This window comes from Zonotrichia leucophrys, chromosome 7 (genome assembly GCF_028769735.1).
Source record: "Zonotrichia leucophrys gambelii isolate GWCS_2022_RI chromosome 7, RI_Zleu_2.0, whole genome shotgun sequence".
NCBI classification, from domain to species: Eukaryota; Metazoa; Chordata; class Aves; order Passeriformes; family Passerellidae; genus Zonotrichia; species Zonotrichia leucophrys.
In genome coordinates, this window is record NC_088177.1 from 24,181,746 (window position 1) to 24,204,959 (window position 23,214).

The 23,214-nt window shown below is 41.2% G+C and overlaps 2 protein-coding genes across 7 annotated transcripts in view; both read left to right on the top strand.

Moving 5' to 3' along the window:
- The first annotated feature begins 2,452 nt into the window (after positions 1-2,452).
- Positions 2,453-5,755, top strand: ATP5MC3 (ATP synthase membrane subunit c locus 3). The gene is made up of 5 exons (XM_064718847.1): positions 2,453-2,594; positions 2,676-2,753; positions 3,728-3,805; positions 4,156-4,349; positions 5,511-5,755. Exons 1-5 carry the CDS (start codon positions 2,475-2,477, stop codon positions 5,623-5,625), a joined length of 585 nt encoding a protein of 194 aa, XP_064574917.1. The 5' UTR covers positions 2,453-2,474; the 3' UTR covers positions 5,626-5,755.
- Positions 5,756-9,573: 3,818 nt separating this feature from the next.
- ATF2 (activating transcription factor 2) overlaps positions 9,574-23,214 on the top strand; it is a 48,615-nt gene continuing 34,974 nt past the window's right edge. For 3 of the 6 annotated variants that reach the window (XM_064717612.1, XM_064717616.1, XM_064717617.1), the window contains exons 1-6: positions 9,574-9,649; positions 13,292-13,322; positions 18,688-18,762; positions 19,389-19,458; positions 20,958-21,054; positions 22,726-22,844. In XM_064717612.1, coding sequence (XP_064573682.1) covers positions 19,411-19,458; positions 20,958-21,054; positions 22,726-22,844 — 264 coding nt within the window. In that variant the 5' untranslated portion in view covers positions 9,574-9,649; positions 13,292-13,322; positions 18,688-18,762; positions 19,389-19,410. Of the gene's footprint in view, positions 9,650-9,763; positions 9,923-13,291; positions 13,323-17,042; positions 17,062-18,210; positions 18,230-18,687; positions 18,763-19,388; positions 19,459-20,957; positions 21,055-22,725; positions 22,845-23,214 lie in introns of those variants that run through there. The other 3 variants (XM_064717613.1, XM_064717615.1, XM_064717614.1) reach the window with 3 other exon arrangements.

The following is a 23,214-nucleotide window of genomic DNA, read 5'->3' on the forward strand; positions in this document are numbered from 1 at the left end:
TGGGAGAAGCCTTATGGTTCCAGGGGAAGTTTTTTTAGAAATCTTGGAAAATTTCTCTTGCCTTTCTGGGAAAGGAGAAGGCCATATTGGTGGAACCACAGCTAGTGGTCATTTGCTGTTCTTACTGCTGTGACACAAACCTAGCTCAGCAGCAGGGAATTGTAAGGCCACAGGAGCTGTGGGAGAGGACTGGCTCTTCAGGCACCAGGTACTGCTCAGTCATCTGCACTCTGCCTTCCCTGCCCAGGGCAAAGTGGGGAGAATATCTCCTCTGGCATCCTTGGCTACTGCCCATGAGCATAACTGGTCCTGACAGGGAGAGACAATTGGAAAACTGAGAAGCTGCCTTAAAAGATTTTCAGAAATGTAGTGAGCAACTAGAAATTACACTGTCTTTAGTGCACTGATGCCCTTCCTTGGGGACCTACCAGCAGGTCAGCCATAGGATAGCAAACTGTGTGAGATTAACAAGTGTTTCTTTATGAAGATCTTTTTGAATTAAACTCAGCCTGGCCCCCAGAGATCAGTAACAGCTCTTCAAAATCCTCCTGAAAGGAACGACTGAGTCACATTCACAATACAATATCAGATGTTATGCCTTAAAAGCAACAATAAACCAGTGTTTAATAGTGGTTTTGACATGGCTCACAACAAATGGCTTGTGAATGCATCTTTAAAAAACATTCTGGGGTGGGAATTGTGACAGAAGAGAGCATTTCTTTTGTGAAAGAAGAGTGTTTTTGTTTAATGCGGTTTTGAGTCCGTGTGACTTTGTGCTGTGTGTACACAGGAGAGTAATTTTCACTTTCTTCTCCATTCATGAGAGCTAAGGGAAGATTTGTTTCATGCCTGGAGGTCCAGACCTCCAGTTTCCCAGTGAGAAAGCACGTCTCTAACTGCTGTGCTTCCTTCCATGAGGAAGTGAATTCCTTTGTTGCAGAACCCTGCTGGCTGCTGCACTTCCTAAGGTGAAGTACCCGTCTTCAGAAATGTCACTGTGCAGCAGCATGTCACCTCTGAGTCATTCCAACACTGCAGCATTTGCCTTTGCTTTATGGTTTTATCCATGGTAATGGAAACACTTATTCCCACAATAGCACATGGATTGAATTTTTTTTGAATGAATGAATGAATTATTGAATGAAAAGTTTTGCCTAACCATTAAAGGGTTTTGCCATTGATATTTATTTCTTAGTGTTTGTCTATGGAAGAACCATGTGGCAGACATGTCAGATCTGCCCATGCACCTCAGTTCCCAAAAAAATGTGTGTAAACTGTGACAAGGAAAAAAACTAAAAAACCAAAACCACTGGCTTATAACTTCTTTTGCTGGCCTTTTTACAGACTGACTTTTTACTGCTGTCACTAAGACTCTGGATGCTCACTGGAACCAAACCAAGCTTGCTGCTGGATTGAGGAAGGAAGCAGAAGGCCAGGAAATTCAAATTGTTCTGTTGCCTCTCACCTTTGGACCTACAACTGATTTCTTTCCCCTGTACCTATAGTGTGTTGTAGTTTATAAAAATAACATTATGGTTAACACTAGTAGGCAGCTGCTGAAAGCACCTTGATCATGTTTGTAGGGAGGTGTTCAGGTTGCTGATATGGAGCATGTCTCAGCTTTGTGGCACCTGTGGATTAACCAGTGACAGCAATGTCAATTGTCCTGTAAGTCTGCAGGAGTCCAGCACCCATCCTGAGACTGTTCCCATCCCCAAATACACACACAGCCCCTTACTTGGTCCATTGGAGACCGCTTGCAGCACACAATTTTAGAGTTTACTTTTATGGCGCAGATTGTATCCAATGAAAATTGTACAATTTAGATAAATGTTTCCCAGTGTTTTAGCCACAACGTCGATTTTTCAGCATTTTTACTAGTTGGCACTAATACCACTTACAATTGCAAATTACTATTGAAATAACAATCTCATTATCAAATGAAAAACATCAAAGTACATGTAAGTGATTAAAGTGGGAATCTCAGGAACACATGCTCAGCTCAGTGAAGATAATCCTATTTCGGTTAATCTTGATTACAAAGGATTCTTTCGTTACTTGGGTGTGAATCTGCTCATGGTGCAGAAATGACTAATGGAACAGTAGGGGCTTCTTGCACACAACGGGTGTCCTCGGACGCGCCCCCTTTCCCTGCCGTGACCCGAGCGCCGGAGATGGGGCGAGACGCCAACACTGCGCCGGGGACACCGACACTGACACCGCCCTCGGCAGCGCCGCCCTCACGGTGACACGGTGCCACCTTCACGGTGACGGTGACACGGTACCACTCTCACGGTACCACCCTCACGGTGAAAAGGTGACACTCTCACGCTGACAGTCTCACGGTGCCACAGTGACACCCTGACGGTGCCGCCCTCACGGCCGAACCACGCCCCCGCGGGCGGCGGGCGCACTGGCGCACTGCGGCTGCGCGAGGAAACAGCGCGCATACCCCACGCCTCCCGCCGCCGCCAATGGCGCCCGCACAAAGTGACCTTGGCCGCGCTCCGCCCCTTCCGCCGCCCGGCCTCGCCGCGCCTGCGCACAGCCGGCCCAGCCCTCCCGCCCGTCGGCCCGAGCGCGGCACCGCAGCGGTGAGAGCCCCGCCACTCCCGCCATCCGCGCCCATCGCCGCTCCCGCCCGCCGCACTCTCACCCTCTCCCTCTCTCCGCAGAGACGCCGGATCCTGAGCCCCGGGACGCCGCCAGCTAAGATGTTCGCCTGCGCCAAGCTCGCCACCTCGCCCTCCCTGGTGAGTGGGGGTGCGCGGGGGGCGCCTGCGCTTCGTCACCGGCCCCGTCCGTGTCGGCGGCGGGGTCGGTGCCGGCGGCGGGGCGATCGCGGGTCGGGCGGGCTTCCGAGCCCCGCGGCAGCGGCGTGGGACGGGCCCGTGCCGAGCGCTGCCCGCCCGAGAGCGAAGGAGTGGGGGCGGGGGTCGGGCAGACTGCGGCAGGGCCGCGTTCTCCTTCCTGCCTCCTTGGCGCGGCCGGGGCCCGCTGCCAGGGCGAGCGGGGGCCCAAGGAGGGGGAGGTCAGCGCCGCCAGCAGCTCCCGGGCCTGCTGCGCTCCGAGCCTTGCTGTAGGTCAAACTCCAGCCTGTTGCTTGTCCTGGGCAAGGCCGCAGTTCTTTGTCCTTGCGGAGATAAAAGACTGTCCTGCATGAAAATGCCCTCTCTGGCCTGCAGAAGGTCTCATTGTGCATGGTCCAGGCCCAGGTTTTCCCTGCAGGAAGAGCTTTGTGCAAGAGCCGATATGACCTTAGACTGCTGGGAGCCCAAGGACACATGCAGGCCTCTTGTGAAAAACGATTCATTCATTTGTGCCTCGCTAAATTTAAAAGTCTGGGTTACATCTGTGCATTTAGCAGCTTCGAAAATCATTTTGATGGCTTTTATTTGTTCATTTTGAAATGTGTTTCACTGCTTCATGGTCGGTCGGGATTTTTTGTGGCTGTTTTGCTCCATTTTGTGTCAGCATAATGCATGTATATGTTCACTCAATGGTGTGGCTATTTGCTATATATCTTCTGAAAACGGCGCTGTCAGATTGCATGGCAGCGCTTGCTTCTGTATCGTTTATTGTGTATGCAGCTGTTCAGAGATTGCTGTCTTTCAAGGAAGACAAATGGCTTAGTAGCTAATAGTCTTACTGCCTTACAGGCTATTGTATGGAACAGCTGTGATCAAATGTTTCATTTTTTTTATAGTTTTTTTTCCTCCTCTTACAGATCCGTGCTGGATCAAGAGTCTTGTACAGACCAATTTCGGCATCTGTGTTGTCTAGGCCAGAGGTCAAGAATGGAGAGGTACCTTATAAACAAAATTCTGTATCTTCCTAAATTACCTGGTGAGCCTAAATGTCCTCAACCTAGAGTTCACTTGTACTAACTCAATACCTATAGTGTGAAACTTGCTTTAAGTCAAACACCTAATAATACTTGTTGCTGTCTTGCTCTTTCCCCTGAGAAGTCTTTCACCTTTAAAGTTGATACTTTCAGGTGGAACAGGTAACATTCTGAAATTTATGACTTAACAGTCTCATCACTCTGAATAATAAGTAGACAATGGATCTAATACAACTTTTAAAACTGCATAATAACGCTATCACATGGTCTTTTGTCTGAATATAATGTTTTCTTATGTTTTGTTTTCTTAGGGCAAGTCAACAGTTATCGGGGCCCAAAATACTGTCTCCCAGCTAGCACTTAGGGAATTCCAGACTAGTGCTATCAGCAGGGACATTGACACTGCTGCCAAATTCATTGGTGCTGGTGCAGCCACAGTAGGTGTGGCTGGTTCTGGTGCTGGAATTGGAACAGTCTTCGGTAGTCTAATCATTGGTTATGCCAGGTAATCAATCTCTCTCTCTTTAAAAAGTATTTAATTGTATGCAGATATATCTTGAGACAGCTGAACTGTAGAAAATGTAATGGCAGTGTAATAAATTCTGTTAATGATTACTGTTACTGATACACATGGCTGAAGAGAATCTTATGAAACTGTACCATATCCATCAGGATGGCTCTGTTGTTAAATTCAGAACTTTGTACGCTCTTCCTGGAGGAGAGCCATGAAAGAAATTGCATCATTAGACTTGGTTGGTCTTTTGGTCCCTGAAGTCCAGTGTTTAAGCATTCAGTTCCAGAACTGAAATAAAAATCCAGCCTGTATTTTTCCCCATGTAAGAGGAAAAGTCCTAAATAGTCTTCATACTCAGAATCATTTAGGTAGGAATGGATGTTTTTGAACACATTTAGCTTTGCATCTCAGAATATGCAGTTATTTTAGCAAATTAGTTCCTTCTAGAAATCTGAAGGGGGCAAGGGTGAGGATTTTGTAGTAGGGATGAACTTTCAGGTAATTTTACAACATTCCTGTAATAGAAGTAGTTCACATGACATCATGGAAGAGCAGAACTGATACAGGCATAAAAGAAGTCTCATGTTCTTCACTACTTTTTCAACCAGTTAAGTCTTAACTTCTTGGTAAAGATTTTTAAGCCTTTTTGAAGACAAGGAAGCTCACTTTCCACTTCAAGAAACAAGTGTTTCCAGTACAAAATTGTTATATCAAGTTTTGAACATGTCAATAAGCAGTGGTAGAGCATTGCTTCATAGATTTATATTGGAGATTTTCTCCTCTCACTTCTTGAAGGCATACTCATTGCATTTTTGCAACAAACTGCTTCAACTTTTTTTGTTGTTTTTTTCCTACTCTTAAGTGGTTTCAGTTCCTGAATTTGCCTTGAGAGCTGGTTAAAACATGATACACATGAAATTCCTTGGGAGTGTGGTTCTCATGTCACAGATGTGAAATAAATTTCTAAATTAGACCTGAGTCTCGTCTTAATTGTCAGCTAATTTGTCTTCAGTGAGATCCTTGCAAAAAATTGCTTGGATTTATTGGATTTTCCCATTTCAGAATCTGTTGCAAGGAACTATGAGGTTAAACTGCATGAAAAACATCTTAATTGTAAGGATAAAAAAGACTTACGCCTTCTCTTTCTTCTAGAAATCCTTCTCTGAAGCAGCAGCTGTTCTCATATGCTATCCTGGGATTCGCCCTGTCTGAAGCTATGGGTCTCTTCTGTCTGATGGTTGCTTTCTTGATCCTATTTGCCATGTGAATGGAGATCTGCCTGTAATATTGGCATTGGAATGTAACTGCATTTTACGGGACTCCCAAAATGTTGGTGTCATGGAAATTAATGCTATTTCCAAAGTCATTTCATTAAAGATAACAACTTTAACTGTCAACTTGTTGCCTTCATTTATTGTCTTTCTCACTCTAGGGTATCTGGAAGATGACATTTTGTAATTCAGTCTCCATGGATTGCTCCTGATAATGACATATGCATAGCACTCTTCCAGTCAAACATTTCATTTATTAAAATTAACGTGGCATATACTTAAAAGATCAAAGGATGCAGAGATTAAGTCTGTATTGCTGGCCTTGTTCCTTCACTTGTGTTTTTGTTTTTTCTTAAGCTAGCTGACACACCTTCTGGCACCTCTTGATAGAAGGAGCCAAACAGAAATCCATGAAGGTGATAGGACACTTCGTATCAGTTTTCATGTACACCAGATATTTTGATTACCATGGCAGGCTTTCCACATGGATCTGACCAGTATCTCCATTGAGCTAAATATACAACTGCTTTAGTGCAGTCCAAGGCATTTAGTTGTGATACATGGACATTATATTTCATTTAGTTACTGCAATTTTGGCATCAACTAATTCAAAGAGAGCTTCCAGCTTTCCAGTTTTGTAGTCAACCTTGCATTATCTCACACATTCTTTGAAGAGCATTAGGATTAAAGCATTTTGGTTAAAAAAAATAGCTGCAGTATCTACCTGTGCTTCTCTTGTAGCAGTCTAAATGGATTTATGGTGTCATCCATACTTGGAGGAAAGCACTGTGTGCTACTGTACTTACCTGGTGGGGGGCTTGATAGCATCTCAAACCTTATCCAGAATACTAAATAATCTGATATATAACAAAAAATAAAGCTGAACTTTATACGAATGCAAGCCAAGCTTGTTAAATGTTTTTGTCATCTTGCTGCTAAGTAATTACTGAATTCAATATAAGAATTTTTATTGGAGGAAATGCAGAAATGATTAATAACTAAAATAAGTGTAAGGTGTAGGTAAGATTTTGTTTTAATCTGAATTAAAAAGTACCAAGTAGGTATTCAAAGAAATACAGTTTAGTGGACTTTAGACCACTTTAGTTTATGGTGGACTTTGCAGTGTTAACAGTTGGACTTAATGATCTTAAAGGTCTAAAACACCTTTCCTTAAAGGTGTTTCCCAACCTAAATGATTGTAGAATTTGTGTAGCAAAATTCTGGAACCTAGCACAAGAAATAACTTGCCCCACACGTTCTTAGTAGAAAACAGTAATTGCAATACAGAGACTGTTCTTTTATATATGTGAATTTCAGAAGTGTAGAATAGGAAGCAAATTAGTAGCTTTAGAACAATATTAGTAGTGTCTTACATGAGTAGATCAGGAAGTGGGGATTTTGAGGAGTGAGAGGGGGTAGGAGGTGAAGCATATTGCAGGTATCTTCCATGTGGTCTATGCTCATGCAGTGCTGATTTTAGGGACCTGCTATTACCCATTCTTGGAAGCCACTGATTTGCAAAGCTGACAGTGCATTTGTCCTGGCTGAAAGGTATTCTGGACTCTACATTTCACCTCTGTATTGCTGTCATGGTAGGTGGTGAACTTTTTTCTGTTCTTTCAGTACAGCAGTGATCTCCACAGGTATCTGAGGTGGCAGTCTATTTCCTAAAATCATGGACAGTCCAGAGGACTTAGTTTATCCAAGCTTCAGCTATCACTGAGATTTGGCCAAACAGGCCTCTTCAGATTTGACCTGGTCAAGTCCAGCTCCAACTCTGCTAACTCAGCTGAGGAATTTTTTTGCATATAAAATATTTCTGCTGAGTTGTAATGGTGTTTGGTGTTTGGTGGAGATAGAAGACCTGGCTGAATTACTGCTTTGCAACTTCACTAAGAAAGGCACCTGAGTCACCGTGAGTTGTTTGAATCAGGTTCGAATAACAAGTTTTGGATTTACATCCCATCTTTTACCACCCTTTCAACATGATCCCATTTTCTTGGGATCTGCCTGAAAGGCAGTGGACATCTTGGTGATTCTAAATGTGGATGTGAAGGTTGTTTTAGTAGTAGTATCTCCCCAAGCTTTTTGCCTTTTAAGTCACTCTTAGACTGGTGAGCATAGGCCAAACTCAGGCAGAGTGGCTGTTCAGCTGCACCAGTGGGGACAGAATCTGATCTGGGTTGTGCAGATAAAGATTGCCCTTTCAAAACAAGGCAACAAACCTTCACACAGAGGATTATCCTCCTTAGGGACAATAAGGGGCTTAGAGTTAGTCAGAGATGGGCAGATACTGACAGGTGAACTATTACAGGGCACATGGAATCCCTTCCCAACAGAGCTCCGTTGGTCAACTTGAGTGTCTGACAGGGAGTACCCTCAGTTTGCCCAAAATGCTCACAAAAGTAACAATTATAAATGTGTAAAAGACTTTTTTTCTTACAAAAAACTCCAACCCAGTCTCTTTGCCTTAATAGGGCAACAAAACTGAGATTTCTAGATCTTCCTGTAAGAGCTTCCATCAAGAAATCTTCTGTTACTGTAGGCTTTACTTCCCCAAAATCTTTTTCAGTTTCTTCTGACGTGGACTGTGCTGAACTCAGAGATGGTCAGCTCATGAAAATTTGTCTTGTAGGTTCTCCAGATTGAAAGACTGTTCATGTTTCATTGTTGGAGATAACACTAGCTAAAGCCAGCTAAACCTCTGAAATATCCATGTTATTCTAATGGAAAATGAAGGAAGCATTAAAGTTACCAATTATACTCTTAAGTTATGGCTGCAGGTAAAAGTGATTCATCCCATGCTGCAGGTAAAATTGAACATCCTGCTTATGTTTTTTTCCCTTTTCCTGCTTTCCTTTTCTTTGATTTTTACATCAATTTCACACTGATGCTGCTACGTAATGGTGAAGCTAAACCATCAAAAAATAGTTGTTTCCAATACAGGTCTCAGTTGCTCTCTGAAGAAAGATCTCTATTCCTCTCTTCTGCATGTACAATTGAGTTCTTGCAACGTGCTACTTTAAAGAATAATTCCACCTTTAAGTAAAGGGTGTACTTTAATGCAGTGCTTTCTATCCTGCCATATCTTAAAGAACTTTGCAGAAGTGCTGTACAGTGTCCACCAAAACCATACACAAGAAGTGAAATGAAACATACCCTACTGTCTTGTGCAAGTTCAGAGAAACTCAGCCAAAATGTATTTTACTGGAACTGATACTTTTTTAGAAGTACTTTTTTGTTATGGCCTTGCACTCTCAGATCAGTCTCAGAACAAGATCAAATGACGCACATGCATAGAATTAAGGCTTCATGTGTGATTCAGAGTACACACTAGCTAAACTGTGTTGCCATATAGGGTTATGCTACTTTTTTAAGGAAACCAAAATTCTTTTAGTTCCTCCTGTGTAAAATATAGGCTTTTGCCATTATTATACAGTGCTGCGGCATTTTTGATACATTAACCAAGGTGAGTGTTTACCACAGCCATGGCTTCAGGCACATGAGAGCGGGTGTGTTGAGAGATGGGGAATCTCGGCAGTCCAGGGCTTTGGAGCGCTGATTGTTCCAAAAGTTGGATGTGACAGGCGCATGAAGCCTTGCCGCTGAGCGAGGCCTTGCAGTGCTTTATTCACTACGTGCTGCCTGCAGTCCTCAGCTGCCGGCCCTCCTGCACAGCCCGCCGCAGAGAACGGGCACCTCATGCGGAGCTCCCCTCGGCCACGGCGGCAGCGGTCCCGCCCCACCACGGGAGCGGTGCCCGCCGTGCCGCGGCGCAATCCGGCCATCGCTTGGCCCTGCAATGGCTGGGCCCGGCCTGGCCGTGCCTGTGCCCGGCCGGCCATGCCTCCGCCCCGCCATGTCCGGGCCCGGCCGGGGTCGCTGTGGGCACCGGGACCGGCCCCGCCCCCGCGCCGCGTGACCGCCCCGCCCCGCGGAGGTGTCAGCGCGGTTCTCGCGAGAGGTGACGGAAGCCCGCGGGGGACCCGGCCTTTAATGTGCGGTCCGGCGGCGTTGCGGGTGAGTTTGTAAACACGGCCCGGCCCGGCTCGGCCCGGCGCGGCAGCTCCTCCTCCCTCCGCGCTGCGGCGGCGCTGGCCGGGCGGGGGCGGCGGGGCGGGAGCGGCGCGGCGCGGCGCGGCGTGGGCGGGGGATGCCCGGGAGGCAGTAACATGGCGCCGCCGCTCCTCTCCGCGGCAGCCCCCTCCCCCAGCGCGGCCTGCGGCTCCCGCCGCCCCTAGAGCGGGGCGGGGCGGCCCGGCCGGCGCCGCGGACACCGGCACCCGCCCGGAGGTAGGGCCTGGCGGGCGGCCCGGGGCGCGGGGCGGCGAGGCGGGTCCGTGGGTGGGTGACGGGGGCTGCGGCGCGTCCGGGAGCGGTGCCCCGCGGGGGCATCGCCGGCAGCCGCCCCGGGCCCGGCCCGCGGCGTGGAGGGCGGGAGGAGCGGGCAACCGGGCCTCGCCTTGCCGCCTCCCTCCGCTCCGGGGAGGCCCCGGCTGCATCCATCCTCGGCTCTGGAGGAGAACTTGCTCCATGCCGGTGCCGGGAACGGGAAGGGTGTGGGGGATGCCGGGCGGGGGGTGAGAACAGCTCCTCGGCACCAGGTGCCGGCCTGCCTGCTGTGTGGCCATGGAGCTGAACCTCCTGGAGCTGCTGCCTCGTTGACTTTGCCTGTTATTGTGCGTAATGCCTCTCGAGTTGTCAAATAAAAAGTCTCTGCGGCTTTCACGTGAAAAAACATGTCACAGACCCTCGATTAGCGATAGCTGCTCGGTGTTTAAGGCACAAATGTTTTATGTCAAGATGTAACGTCATGTTAGGACTTAGGGGAAATGTGTGCTGCCATGTTGCTTCTGCAGTCTTACTCATTCTCCAGCGGGTTTGCATCCCTGTTTTTGGAGGGAGATCCATTAGTGTGTTTATGTGCCCATTCTTACAGTTTATGTGCCTCACTTGCTTTTTGTCCTGTTGCTTTCTCCCAGAGGTGTTTATCTTCCAGTAGTGATACTGTCACCTGTTTTCTTGTGCTGAAATGAGGAATTTGAATAATCTGAACACTCTGAATCATCCCCACTTTCCAAACAGCGACCACAAACATGGCTGAAATGTGTTTTATTTGCCACCTTTTAAAACAGTGGTTTTGTTTTCTCTTTGACATTATTCTACTCATGGCAGTGAATGTCACATCCGCACTTCTTGCTGAGCATAAAGCTGGGTAAGAGGTAAAAAAAAACACATGTTCTGAAGTTTGGGTCATAAGACTGCTAGGTCTGGTTAGATGTTAAATTCAGCACGAGCTGATAGGATCAGAGCAGCCCTTGTGGTTCTGCTCTTCTCAGGTGTTCCAGGTGGAATTTCTTTAGCCATCCAGTGAAACAGGTTGCTGCCTGTTAATGAACTTCATTTCGGAGGGACAAACTGTAGTCCAGTTTGGCATTCACTTGTTTATAATTATGCAATCCAGAATCAAAATTGTCAAGCTGTCTTGTTAAAAAACTAAACAATAATTTTGTCAGGGACTGCTTGTTATATAATGCCTCAAAAGAATTGTCAAATAATGAGACCTTAATGTGTACATGGAGTGAAGCAGCTCTTTTAAAAATCCATTGGGATTTTATGTTTCAATACTGACATTGTATGCTAATGCTGAATCAAGTAGTTGAGCTTTTGATCTTCTTTACAATCTAGTTGATATTTCTACCCTGATTTGAATTCTAGAGACAGGAATATGTTTGGTAGGTCTTTTTCCAGAAACTTCTAGACTATGCAGCATCTAATATAAGATACTTTCAGATCTTAAATTTCATTTCATACATACTTTAATTAATAATCTTGCTTTCCATGCTGCTTTCCTTTTGTGACCACGTTGAACAGCATGAACTGTGATATTATTTTCATTCCTGTTTCATTAAATTTTGAATGGGCCTAGTGCTAAAAATTCCTTTTCTGTCATCAGCTTTTTTTTCTTCTACTCTTAATTAACTTAAACTTACAAATGTACATTTTTACCTCCGTGAAGGTTTCCTTACTTGAAGTTATTTATAGTATCAGCATTCTTAATGGATTCTTGACATAGACTTGAGTACCTGTATAAAAATTATGCATTTTCTATTTTCAAAGGAGCAAATGTGATTCAATATTTTTAACTCTTATTTTAATATTGAACAGATTTCAGGCTACCATTGTTCTGCATAATTGAACTGTATTTGTTTAACATATAATACGCACTCTAAGGAGGCTTTGGATGTAGTTAGTTACAAAAATATTAGTCAATATTTAATAATTATGCAATCAATGTGGTTTTTTTCACATTTATGATGTACTGTTTTCAGCTTTGTTCAGTGTCAGCTTCAGTTCAGCCTGAGAACTTTTCCATTAGATTCACTTCAGATAAGAGCTTTGCTTAAGCAAGGCATTCCAAGCCATATATTATGTTTCCTTCCTAGGTAAATCCAGTGGTCATTTATGTAAATGCTTACAGAAAAGAAAAAGATCATTCTGTGTTAATGAGCAAGAGGAATCCTGTAGTGAGATATTTGATATATTTAAAGATTTTTACAGTTAAATTCTCAATTAATTAATTTAATTTTAGACTTTGGGGATGCAATCTAAGAAAATGTGAAAAGCAAGTAACTTTTTGGTAAGCTTGGTTTTTAAGTTTTGTTGAAACAAGTGTAGAAAAGTGAGGTTGGATCTCTAATGTTTGTTAGGTTGAAGATGTTCAAACTTAGATAAATGAACGGGGGAAAGCAAGGCCCAGTATCTCTGTAAGCAAATTGTGAGAAGATGGGAGGAATATGAACCCCTCCATGTTTCTTTTATGAGGTTCATTGACCTTTTGCTTATCTACAAGTTCTGTATTCACACAGCCTGAATTTTTAGTAAGTTAAAGAAAGATCAGGGGTGTCTCTGAAGAATGCTTAAGCCAGAGAGTTGAATTAGAAGCCACCATGTCCAGCCAGCAGGAGATGTTAAGCCTAAGGACCTTTCTTTATGCCATTAGTGCTCTCTGTTTGCCAGAAATGGATCTTCTTGTGGAGGAAGCCACTCGTGCAGCTGCAGGAGTTAAATTGCTTTGTTCCTGTATTTGTGACTGTCTGTCCTACTGGCTGTCATGTTCTTATTGGAAATTAAGTCAATCATCCTTTCTTTTGTCTTGAAGCCAATGTTCTTTTCTTCTTGATCAGATGTGTTGTCCTTTATAGAATTTAACCAGGTGGTGGAAGGTATGGAATTAACTCTAGACATCAGATATTAGCAGTTAACTAATAATATCAGCAAAAAGTGCCTAACATTTGACTTTTTAAAAGAAAAAAATTGAACCTTGTGCTAGCAGTGTAATATGAGGAGGGAGCTCCTGTTTTTCTGTTTGCCAGCCATTGGTAGGTATGAACTTTAAATATTCTGAACTAGGGTTTATAGTTTTCTTGCAGAATGTACAAGGTTACTTTCTGCCAATCCCACTTTCATTATGAGTAGGAATGTTTTAAATTTTCAGGTTGTATCTCCTCCATTTCCTTCATTTTCCAGTTTTATTTTTTAGGACTGTCATATTTGACAGTATTGCACAAAATACAGACAGATCACTTCTGGAAGTGCCATGAAATGGTCAAGTATTGATTACACTGATTTTGCTTCTCCTCTTCTTCTTTTGCTTTATAGGAAACAGAAAATATAGCTCCAGTCCCTCTAGGTAAGTTCCTTTTAAAATACAAATTACTTTTTTCCAAATTTATGTCCCTCCTTAAGTGGTGTATTCTGCCTACTAACTTCTGATTTTTACTGAAATCACAACTTGCAAATCTGCGTGTGTAGAAAATTGTGGAAATAAAGATAGACTCTTTAAATGTGGGAAGTGATTAAAATTTATGATATGAATGCTGTATGTAAGTGTTGAAAGTAAAAAGACGCCATGTTCATTTTGATTTTTGTTATTGTTTGCTTGGTTGCATGAAAAAGCCATCTCTTAATTGTGAGGTGTTTAAATTTAGACAATAAAAATATCTACCTCCTCCTCATCTGTGGACATCTTGGAAGGAGCTAAGCAAACACTAAATTCAACTCTCCAGGTAACCATTAGGAGAACATTATTCTTTACTGTGGCAAATATGTCCCATTCACTTTACCTTGAATAAGTATGTACTCTTAAGTAAAGCTCTTAAGAGTTGATAAAAGTTTAAAATTTTGACCTGGTTCTTTTATGCTTCAGTTTGCTATTATAAAATGAAGCTTTAAAGTAAAGTCTTACCATGCCTAAAGTAGTTACACACTATGATGACTTCAACAGATGAGTTTAGTAAGAGTTAATAATTCTGTATACAGAAGGCTTCTGTAAGGCTTTGTATCTTGCAGTAAAAGGGGGCACAGTCCCAGATGCAATGTGATGAATAAAAGGAAATGTTGACTAGACATGGCAGCTCTTGAGGAAGTGCAAACATCCGTAGGAAAAGGCATCAGTGGTGCTGTAACACAAGCACTCTGTAGCTGGTGTACTGCTGTAATTCTGCCTTGTCTCAGTGGCCTGGTACAGTTTCTGTCCATCTCTTACCTTTTTCAAAGCACAGTGCACAGATGTTTTGTGGGCTGGAGCCACGTGCAGGTGGTCAGTGTAGCTGCTGGGCTTGGGTGTGCTTCCCACGTAGCAGCAGGAGGTAAATCAGCCGCTGCTGTAGCTGCAGACTGACAGCTTGTCCTCTGTGGACTGTGCAGTTCAGGAGGGTGACACACTTGTGAAAATATGCATCTCTTCTTGCATGTTGGCCAGAAGAAGAGTGCTGTCCTTCAAAAGTTTCGCAGTTTTTGTTTGTTTGTGGGGTTATGTGTGTTCATAGCTGTCTTTTCTGTGCTCAGTTCTGGCACTTTTTCTTTGTGCTGTTTGTGTCAGCCCTGATGTTACAGGAGGGCAGCCTCTGTATTGCTACAGTGCTTAAAATAATGAATCCCAGGGTAGGAGTGCACAGCCAGTGAGCAGCTCTGTGCATGGACGTCTTTTCACACACACCTTGCTTTCTACAGGTAAAGCAGAGGCTTTAGCTGCAAGTCTGCTGAGTTTTTAGTAGGTACATGTGAAGAATTACTTTTCTCAGCAAATTTGAAGAAGTTTTTGCAAGGATTATTGATACATAGACATTTTTAACAGCTGCTTAAGTGTTCAGTAGAAAAATGTTGAAACAAAGTGTCAGTTGCATTTTCCATACTCCTGTATGTAGGCAATTAAGAGAAATCAGAAAAATCTTTACCACTTAAATAAGCCAACAAAACATGGCTTAAGTCAGTGTAGGCTTCTATTCTTTATAAGATTGTCTTCTGAAAGGTTTTGGAAGCAAGCCTCAGACTATGTAGTAATAGTTTCCACCAAGTGTACCCAAGGTGTTTAATTAAAATCTTATGGAAATATGCAGATAATTGTTGAAGCTATTTTTGTAGCACATTTAGATACATATTAATGTGACATTTTATGGAGACATTTTTATTTTTAAAATAAGCATATTGCCTTAAGTATTAGTGAATTATTTGGAAATTCATTTTATTTCTCCTTATTAGATATATTTTAAAGATGGATATATACTTATTTATATAGTTTACTGTACTGTTTGCATTCCAAACATCATTAAAGAGGCTTGCTACATTTTAAATAAGCATGATGTGAGTGTATTTTACTTCTGTGTTAAAAGTTCAGAGCAAACACCAAAAAAGTGAGGTTATTAGTGTGGTTTTAGTACTGAAGTTGATTATATGACTTACTGTAAAGATTATTTCAAGTTTTTTTTGTGTTTAGCTCTGATGCTGTTACAGTGTGACTGGAATTCTACATATGGATTTCTTTATGCTACTGAAAGGAATGTGGAATTTGAAGCTTACAGAAGCAAGTTGTGGTTCAGTGGACTGTAGTAAGAATCATTTCACTGAATGTTCATTTTTATCTGAAGAGATGAGTTAAGGCTGGGGTTTCACATTCATATTGGATTCCTGCAGGAACTCTCTTTTTTTCTCTGGGACAAGGTGTTAGCTGTTGCCTAGGTAACAGTCCAGGGTGACTCTAATTCCCCTCTAGGGACAGGGTTATCACTTCATGTATTACATTTCTCATTTGGCTGGGTGAGTAACATTTTTTGTCAAAAAGGCATCTAAGTTGCTATTTTGATTTTCAGGGGAAAGGTATTTTCTGAATTATTCTTTCTTACTGTGATATTCTCACTTTGAGCAGTCAGTCTACAACAGAGAGAGACTCCTTTGAAATTAGAGTGGCAATTACCAACATTTTTTCCTGAAAATTTGCCTTGTCTGTGTTAGTTTTGTTATGCCAGTCAGGCAACATGTACTCCAGAAGGAAAAGAGGCTGCAAAGGATGGGGTTTGTTTGTATTTTGTAGCAGCAACAGGTTTTTGACCTTGCAGACCCTTGCAGGGTCTTCTAAAGGTGTGAGAACATTACCCAAGTTTGGATTGTCCATTGCAATTTTTCACCTCTGTTCCTTGCTATGATGTCTTGATGGTATGTTTTAAATTTCAGAGTTAATTTGGATTGCACAGAATTTTATCCAGTCAAATTTTGAATTTCTGCAAGGCTGAGATTCCACAGCCCTGCTTGACAGCCTGTTCCACTGTTGTGGGATTTTTTTTTTTTAATGCTGTATTTTCCTCATCCTCTACACTTGCTCCTAACTTTCTTGGTGTGTCTCATGAATGTTGCATCTCAGTCCTTTTGTTATACTCTGCCTAAAGTCTGGATCTGACTTTTCTATATCAATAATTAGATAGTTTATGACAGCAAGCAGATCCTCCTTCTCCATTCTGAACAAACTTTGCTTCCTCTTGTTATGTAATAGTCCAGCCTCCTAACTGTTCTGATGGGGCCCCAGATGTTTTCTCTCCAGATCATCAGCTGTCTGGGTATGGCACTTCAGCTGCAGAGTGCCAGATAAAGGACAGTAATCACTTCCCTTCCTCTCATTGCTGTGCCTTTGTTAGTTCATCCCAGTGGCCTCTTGTCTTTCAGTGCTACAAGTGACACGATGCTGTATTGTGCTGGTTTGTTGTCCACCATGAGTTACAGGTTGTGCCCCAAAGCTGCTTGACAGGCAGTTGCCCCTCAGCCTCCCCTGTTGCATGGAGTTATTTTGTTCTAAGTGCAAGCCTTTGTAATAGGTAAATACATTCTTACCAATTTGGCTGCACTAACAAATGCGGACCCTTTGTTTTCCCATCCTGTCAGATCCAGTTTCTGTTTAGATTTAAAATGTCCAAGATCTTGCTCAGAATGCAAGTGAACTTCTTTTAGGTGCAAGAATTTCAGTATTTCAACATAACTTTTTTTCCTCAGATGTTATCTGGAATCTCTTTACAAGGGATTACCTCACACAATTCCATGTGGCCTGCAGTCAAATAATGTTACAAAGATGAGGAAATGAATTTATCTCCAACTTTTTTCCAGTAAGTTTGCCAGAAGGACAGTGCTGCTTTTCTTTTTCACAAGGATTGATTTTTTACTTGTATATCAGGCATTCAAAATTCACTGGCTTTACAAACTAAGACATAGAACCAGATAGGAATTTCACATGCAAATACGAGATTTGGTAATATTCCTTGAAAAGAGAAAATAAATGGACCTAAAAGATTTACATCTTCTCACCTACAAAAAATACTGACAGCATGGAGGGAGCTGATTTTATGGCTGAAACTGCATCTCTCAGAGACTGACAAGAAGACATAGTAATAGAGTGGAAAAAATGTCCTACGTGTATTTCAGTTAATCAAAACCTTCATGCTTTGGATTTGAAGAAACCAAATCATAATTGTTTCTTCCACCATTAGACATTTCTGATATGGGTATTACTTGTCTGGTCATAATACTTTTCCATATGTCTATATTGGCATATGGTGGCATATGTAGCCATTAAATGCATATACAGTGCCCTATGATGACAGATTCACAAAAATGAATTCCTCTTGAGATCTAAACAAGACTAACTCTATTAGTTTGAGCCTGCTTTTGAAGAAATGAGATTGTTGCATTGCTGAAGAATAGTGGGATAGCTGTTAACTGTGTTGAAGTTCTACATGTTGAAAGGATATACTCTTAAAGTGTCATGGATAAGGACCTTATTTCTTACCCTGAAGCCTTAGTCATGTGTATTCAGACTTGCCTATAATTTTGTTAATGTTCATTGTTAGTGAAAGTACCAAGTTCACAGTTTGAACAGTTAAAAAAATACTTCATTCCTTCAGAAACTTGAGACAGGTTATGAACTCTTTGCAGACAGTGGAACAGGCTTCATCTCTGATTTGCTTTGGCGTCCTTTCTTTGGGATGTAAATGTTTCCCTGAGCTGTCAGTGCCAAAGACTGAAGTTTCTGGCAGCCATACATCTCTCTTGACTTCTGATCTCAGTTCAGTATCCCCATTCCTTGCAACATATATATTTAGAAGTGGCAGTTTAGAGTATCCTGCATGCCAGGTTTTTTTTCTTTGCTGTTGGGTGAAAATTACCAAGATCTCCTCCTCTTTGAAAGACTGTCCAAAAAGGTCTGTACACAGTGGGTTTTTTACTGTACAGGTACATCCAGAAGAATCAGATACTGTATTCCTACACATCTCTGAGGTAATCAGTCTGAAATTATTTGCTTTTGCTTACTTGACATGTCTTGTGTCTAGTGCCCAGATGTGTACCAGAAGTTTACATTCTTAGGATGGTTAGACAGTTTGAGAATCCTTGCAACTCTACATGACCAGTATGCTGGGCATGACATGGGTTTATTCTGCCTGTGATCTTTAATCATAAAAACATCTTTATTCATCTTTATTTCCTTGATCAATCTAAATAGTGTTCAGAACTATCATTGTTAGTTCTCCATACAAATACTCATTTAAAGATGAAGGTATTTCCTCCAAGGCAAAGCCACAGATGCCACAACCAATTAAAGGATGTATTGAAGTAAACTATTTATTTGAAAAATTGTTGTGTTTCATGGGTGAATAGTGGACATTTTCTCATTTATATTTACAAAATCATTCATTATTATATTTTTAGCATGCATAGTAATTAATATCTTCTTTTAGTTACAGTTTATTGCCATGAAAAGGAGGATATGATAGTTTGCCATATGAAACAGGTTTATATGTGAAATCTGGCAGGTATGTGTATTAGTGTGTGGGGTGAGTATGCAAAATAGCACCAAATATCATTAATACCTTACTTCTTTATTAAGTATTTTTAGCCTGTCAGTAATTAAGTAGCTGAAACATTACTAAAGTACATGTTTTTTTAATAAACTTTGTAATTAAATTCATAACAGTTTACATTAAGGGCTATGTGCCAACTTGTCTCTAATGATGAGCTTTAAATGAGGATTGTGAAAAGGCTGAGGAATGAACACTACTTCTTCATGCGTTGGCACCAGAACCTTGACTGCATGGTGTTGTCTGCTGCTCTGATCTCTTTTTAGCTGAGAATTGGATCATTATTACAATGTATTTAATTTCAGTGACAAGTTGTTCTTACTGTGTTTTCAGATACTTTTTGCAGTTAGTCATTTTACATGTGAACATGTGGATTTCTGCTTGAGGTGTAACTGCTGTGGTAGATTTTGAGTAGCTTCCTGGCAGAGCTTGAAATCCATGCTCTGAATCATGGGTATTTGGAATATTACTATAGCCACAAGGCAGAAATTCTTGCCCAAAGAATATTAAAATAGCTTGTTAATATAGTGATAATTTGTTGCATTATTTGTAAAATTTGTTACATTCTAATTTTAATACAGGTAGCACAACGACCTGTGGAATATGAGTGATGACAAACCCTTTTTATGTACTGCCCCTGGATGTGGCCAGGTAATGCTCTGAACTGAAGTTATTAGCATTGTTCAAATAAAAGTAAAACCATGAAATGTATTTTTAGAGATTAAAGAAAAGGGGCTTATGATAATTGCTACTAAATATTTATGTTTTGCTGAAAAGCAAGAATTTATAGCATGTGGGTCTACACCGGCCAGTGATTCCAGGGAAGGTGAAGAGAGAAGTTCATGTCCCAGATGCCAGTTTTGTACTGTAGAGCAGAGAGGAAGGCAGGCTCTGGACATCATCTTCCCTCTGGAAGGGCTGCTCCCCCACGTAGTGAGGACAGAAAGACAGACTGAAGTCTCTTGGTGTGATAGAATGCAGAAATTTCTCGTCTATGCTGTATGCAGAGATAGGGTGCAAGAGTTACAGAGAGCTGGGCATTTGGAGCTTAGGGCAGTAAAGTTATAAGGGAAAAATAAGTCCCTTGCTTGTTTCACCCTGTCTTGCAGTGATCATGCATTTTTAATTTCCCTCACAGTTCCATATGCCCATATCCTTTCTCATGGAAACATTCTGAATTACTGTACTCGGAGGTGAATTCAGTTGAAGTATTAGTTCCTGAGAGGTGATTCTTGACATGGATCTCTTATATGTGGAATGACTTAAATTAGTGAGGCATAACCAGAAACATAAATTGGAGCTCAAATGTTCACAAAGAAAATTAAGAATTTCAATGTTTTGTGTAAAATGTGTTCTTTTTAGGAAAGCTGCATCTTGGGAAATGTTTTCTTAGATTATGTCAATTGAAACACTAATTTCACCCACAATTACAGATGCATAGCAAATTAGTGAAAATAAACAAATAGTGAAAGTAAGAATATCTCTTTTACAGAACTTAGTTTGTCTGCTTACTGCTTTTTTATAGCATATACCCCAAATATTGGGGAAAGTATACGTGAAATGAGCAAACCTGAGAGGTTTTTAAAATGCTGGTAAGGTTTAGATAATTCACAGTGTTTCAGTTGTCTGGCCTTGCTCTAGTGTTACCATTTCTACCTGCCTCTTATTTTATGTAGTAAATTGGCAGGGGCAGGAGCTATAGTATTTAATTTTATTTTATCTTTACACTATTAAATGCAGTGAAGTTTGTGATTACAGATCAATTCTCATTAATGTAATACACACAATGCAGTAATCAAGTAGTGGTGATCAATTACTAGACGTTGTCAAGATCCATTAATACAGCAAATGGCTGTTTGCTGATGGTTGATGGAGGCTGCAGCACTCTGAAATGTTATCTTGGACTTTTGATGAATGCAAGTACTTATACTGCAATTTCCCTGGTATATTTAGTTATTACGAACATAATTTGAGTTTTATAATATTTCTGCTCGGTACTTGGCCAAGGAACAAGATGTATCTGCCATAGAGGTTTGTATTTTAACATAGTAATAGTAGTTTAACATGTTGTAAAAATTGCTTTCTGTGGAATGGCATTTGTTGTGTTCACACTCCCAATTACAACTGTTTCTTACAACTTCCTGCTGCAGCGTTTTACCAATGAGGATCATTTGGCTGTCCATAAACACAAACATGAGATGACACTGAAATTTGGGCCAGCTCGGAATGACAGTGTCATTGTGGCTGGTAAGCATACGCTTGTATTAGGTTTGTTCACTTTTCTGCTGGGATGGGCATGTGCTTTCTGCATTTTCTGTACATAATGCATAGATTCACATTAAGAGAATGTAATACATTTTCTGCACTAAACTTGTCTGCAGTGTGTGCTTAGGCAGTGTTTTCTTACGTAATGCATGTCAGAATTTGAAGCAAGTATTATTCTCCAGAAGTTACTTTTATTCATATCTGATATATAACCCAAATATTTTAAAATTTTCAATACTTATATAACTGATTTAATTATATAAGCATTTATTAAAAACATGCTAGTAAAGACTACTCCTAAGAGGACCTGTAACTAAGTTAAACTGTATTTCTGTTTTAATTATTCATTGATATTACTTGTCTCTTAAATTTTAAGATACGTAGCATCTTTTACATATCATGGTGATATTAGAAGAATTAATCAGTGATTATTCTTCCAATGGGATAGTAAAAGAAAGATCAAATCTTTTGTTTTCATTTTGGCTTAAATTCAAAATACTTTATTCCCACCTCTGAATTCATGTTATACCCTTAGTACCCTTAGTATACAGCTTTTGTTCAGGATCAGAAGTAATCACCAATGGATGATTGACTGCATTATACATTTGAGAATTTTTGAATGATAGCACGTGCATACTTAGCATGTACTAAGTGTGCTGAAGTTACAGTCAGTCTGGGGTTTTTTCAGTGGTGGAGCAGACTAAATGAACTTCAGAAAAACTTGCAGACATTTTCTGATTTGTTTTTTTTTTCCTTGTACATTGCTAATTTGTTACAATGAGCAGATTAAAAAAAATACTGCTCCTAAACTAGCAGTTACAAATTTTAAAATTCTGGATGTGCTACTTGTCAATTACACCACAAGAAAAGGGACCTTACCAATAATCAGATGTTTATAAATGAAACCATGGGAGTGTCTCTGTGTAGCTGCATTCCAGTGTAGGAACTGTTGTAGACATCAGGCTTAATAACTCCACACAATCATGCCACTTAACAATATTTTAAATGCAAGTAACTTCATGGCAACTGTAGTTAATTTTTGACCTGATAATAACAGTGAAATAAGGCAAATTTGTATACTAACAGGAATTTTTTATAAAGATGTTTTTGAAACTTCTTCATGGGATAGTCACCCAGATGCCAGAAGTCTTATGATTCCAGCTTGATCCAGAGGCATCTTAGGAGTCAATGCAATCTTGTGCACAGTCACACTTTCCTTTAGAAGTTTGTGCACTTGGAAGTAACCACTGCTGTTGTCAGATTAGCAGAGGAAGCAAACTGGCTTTGAGCTGTGCACTTCTCTCATTTGTTTTCTGATTAAAAGCCTTCATGTAGTCCTTACCTCTATTTGCAAATAGAGTCAGCTTGCTCATTGAAGTGTTCTGCTGTGCCCTGGAGAATGGCTCCCTGTGGTTCGTGGCCACAAAGGCAATGCTGTGGTTCCCTGCTGGAGCTGGCAGGGTGCTTTGCAGGCTCGGGCTGCTGGTCTCCAGCAGGTGGAGTTTGCCTGCCAGCTGCCTCCCTGCAGGGCAGAATGCAGCCCGTCCTCGCCTCTTTCTGTTTGTTTATATGCTGAAAATTATTTAGGACAAGTAGGTTCATAAATGGTATTGTAAAAATAAAATTGTGGGGGTTTTATCCACTTCTTTTCAGATCAGACACCAACACCAACTCGATTCTTGAAGAACTGTGAAGAAGTGGGCTTATTCAATGAATTAGCAAGTCCTTTTGAAAATGAGTTTAAAAAGGCTTCTGAAGATGACATTAAAAAAGTATGTTCAAAACATTTTTTTTCCTCAGAGCTTCCATTTTTTTAATATCAGAAATTCCACTGAAAAAGCAAACTTTGGATTTATGTATTGCCTTCTAAACTATTCCAATAATCATGTTAGCTGCTTATATGTGTTGTATGTAGAGAATACAAATCTGTGATTACTCTTCTGAAGTTTAGTTTACCTGAATAATTTTTCATATTTAGCATTGATAATGGGACACATTGTCCTAATCATGTGAGTATCTAGTCTATATCTGTTGAAGTTAACCACTAGTTTTGATTGAAATTTCCTGAGGTCCTGAATAAACAAAAAAGGAGTCTACACAAAGTTTTTAGCAGAAGGAAAAACACCCATGTAAACAATAGTA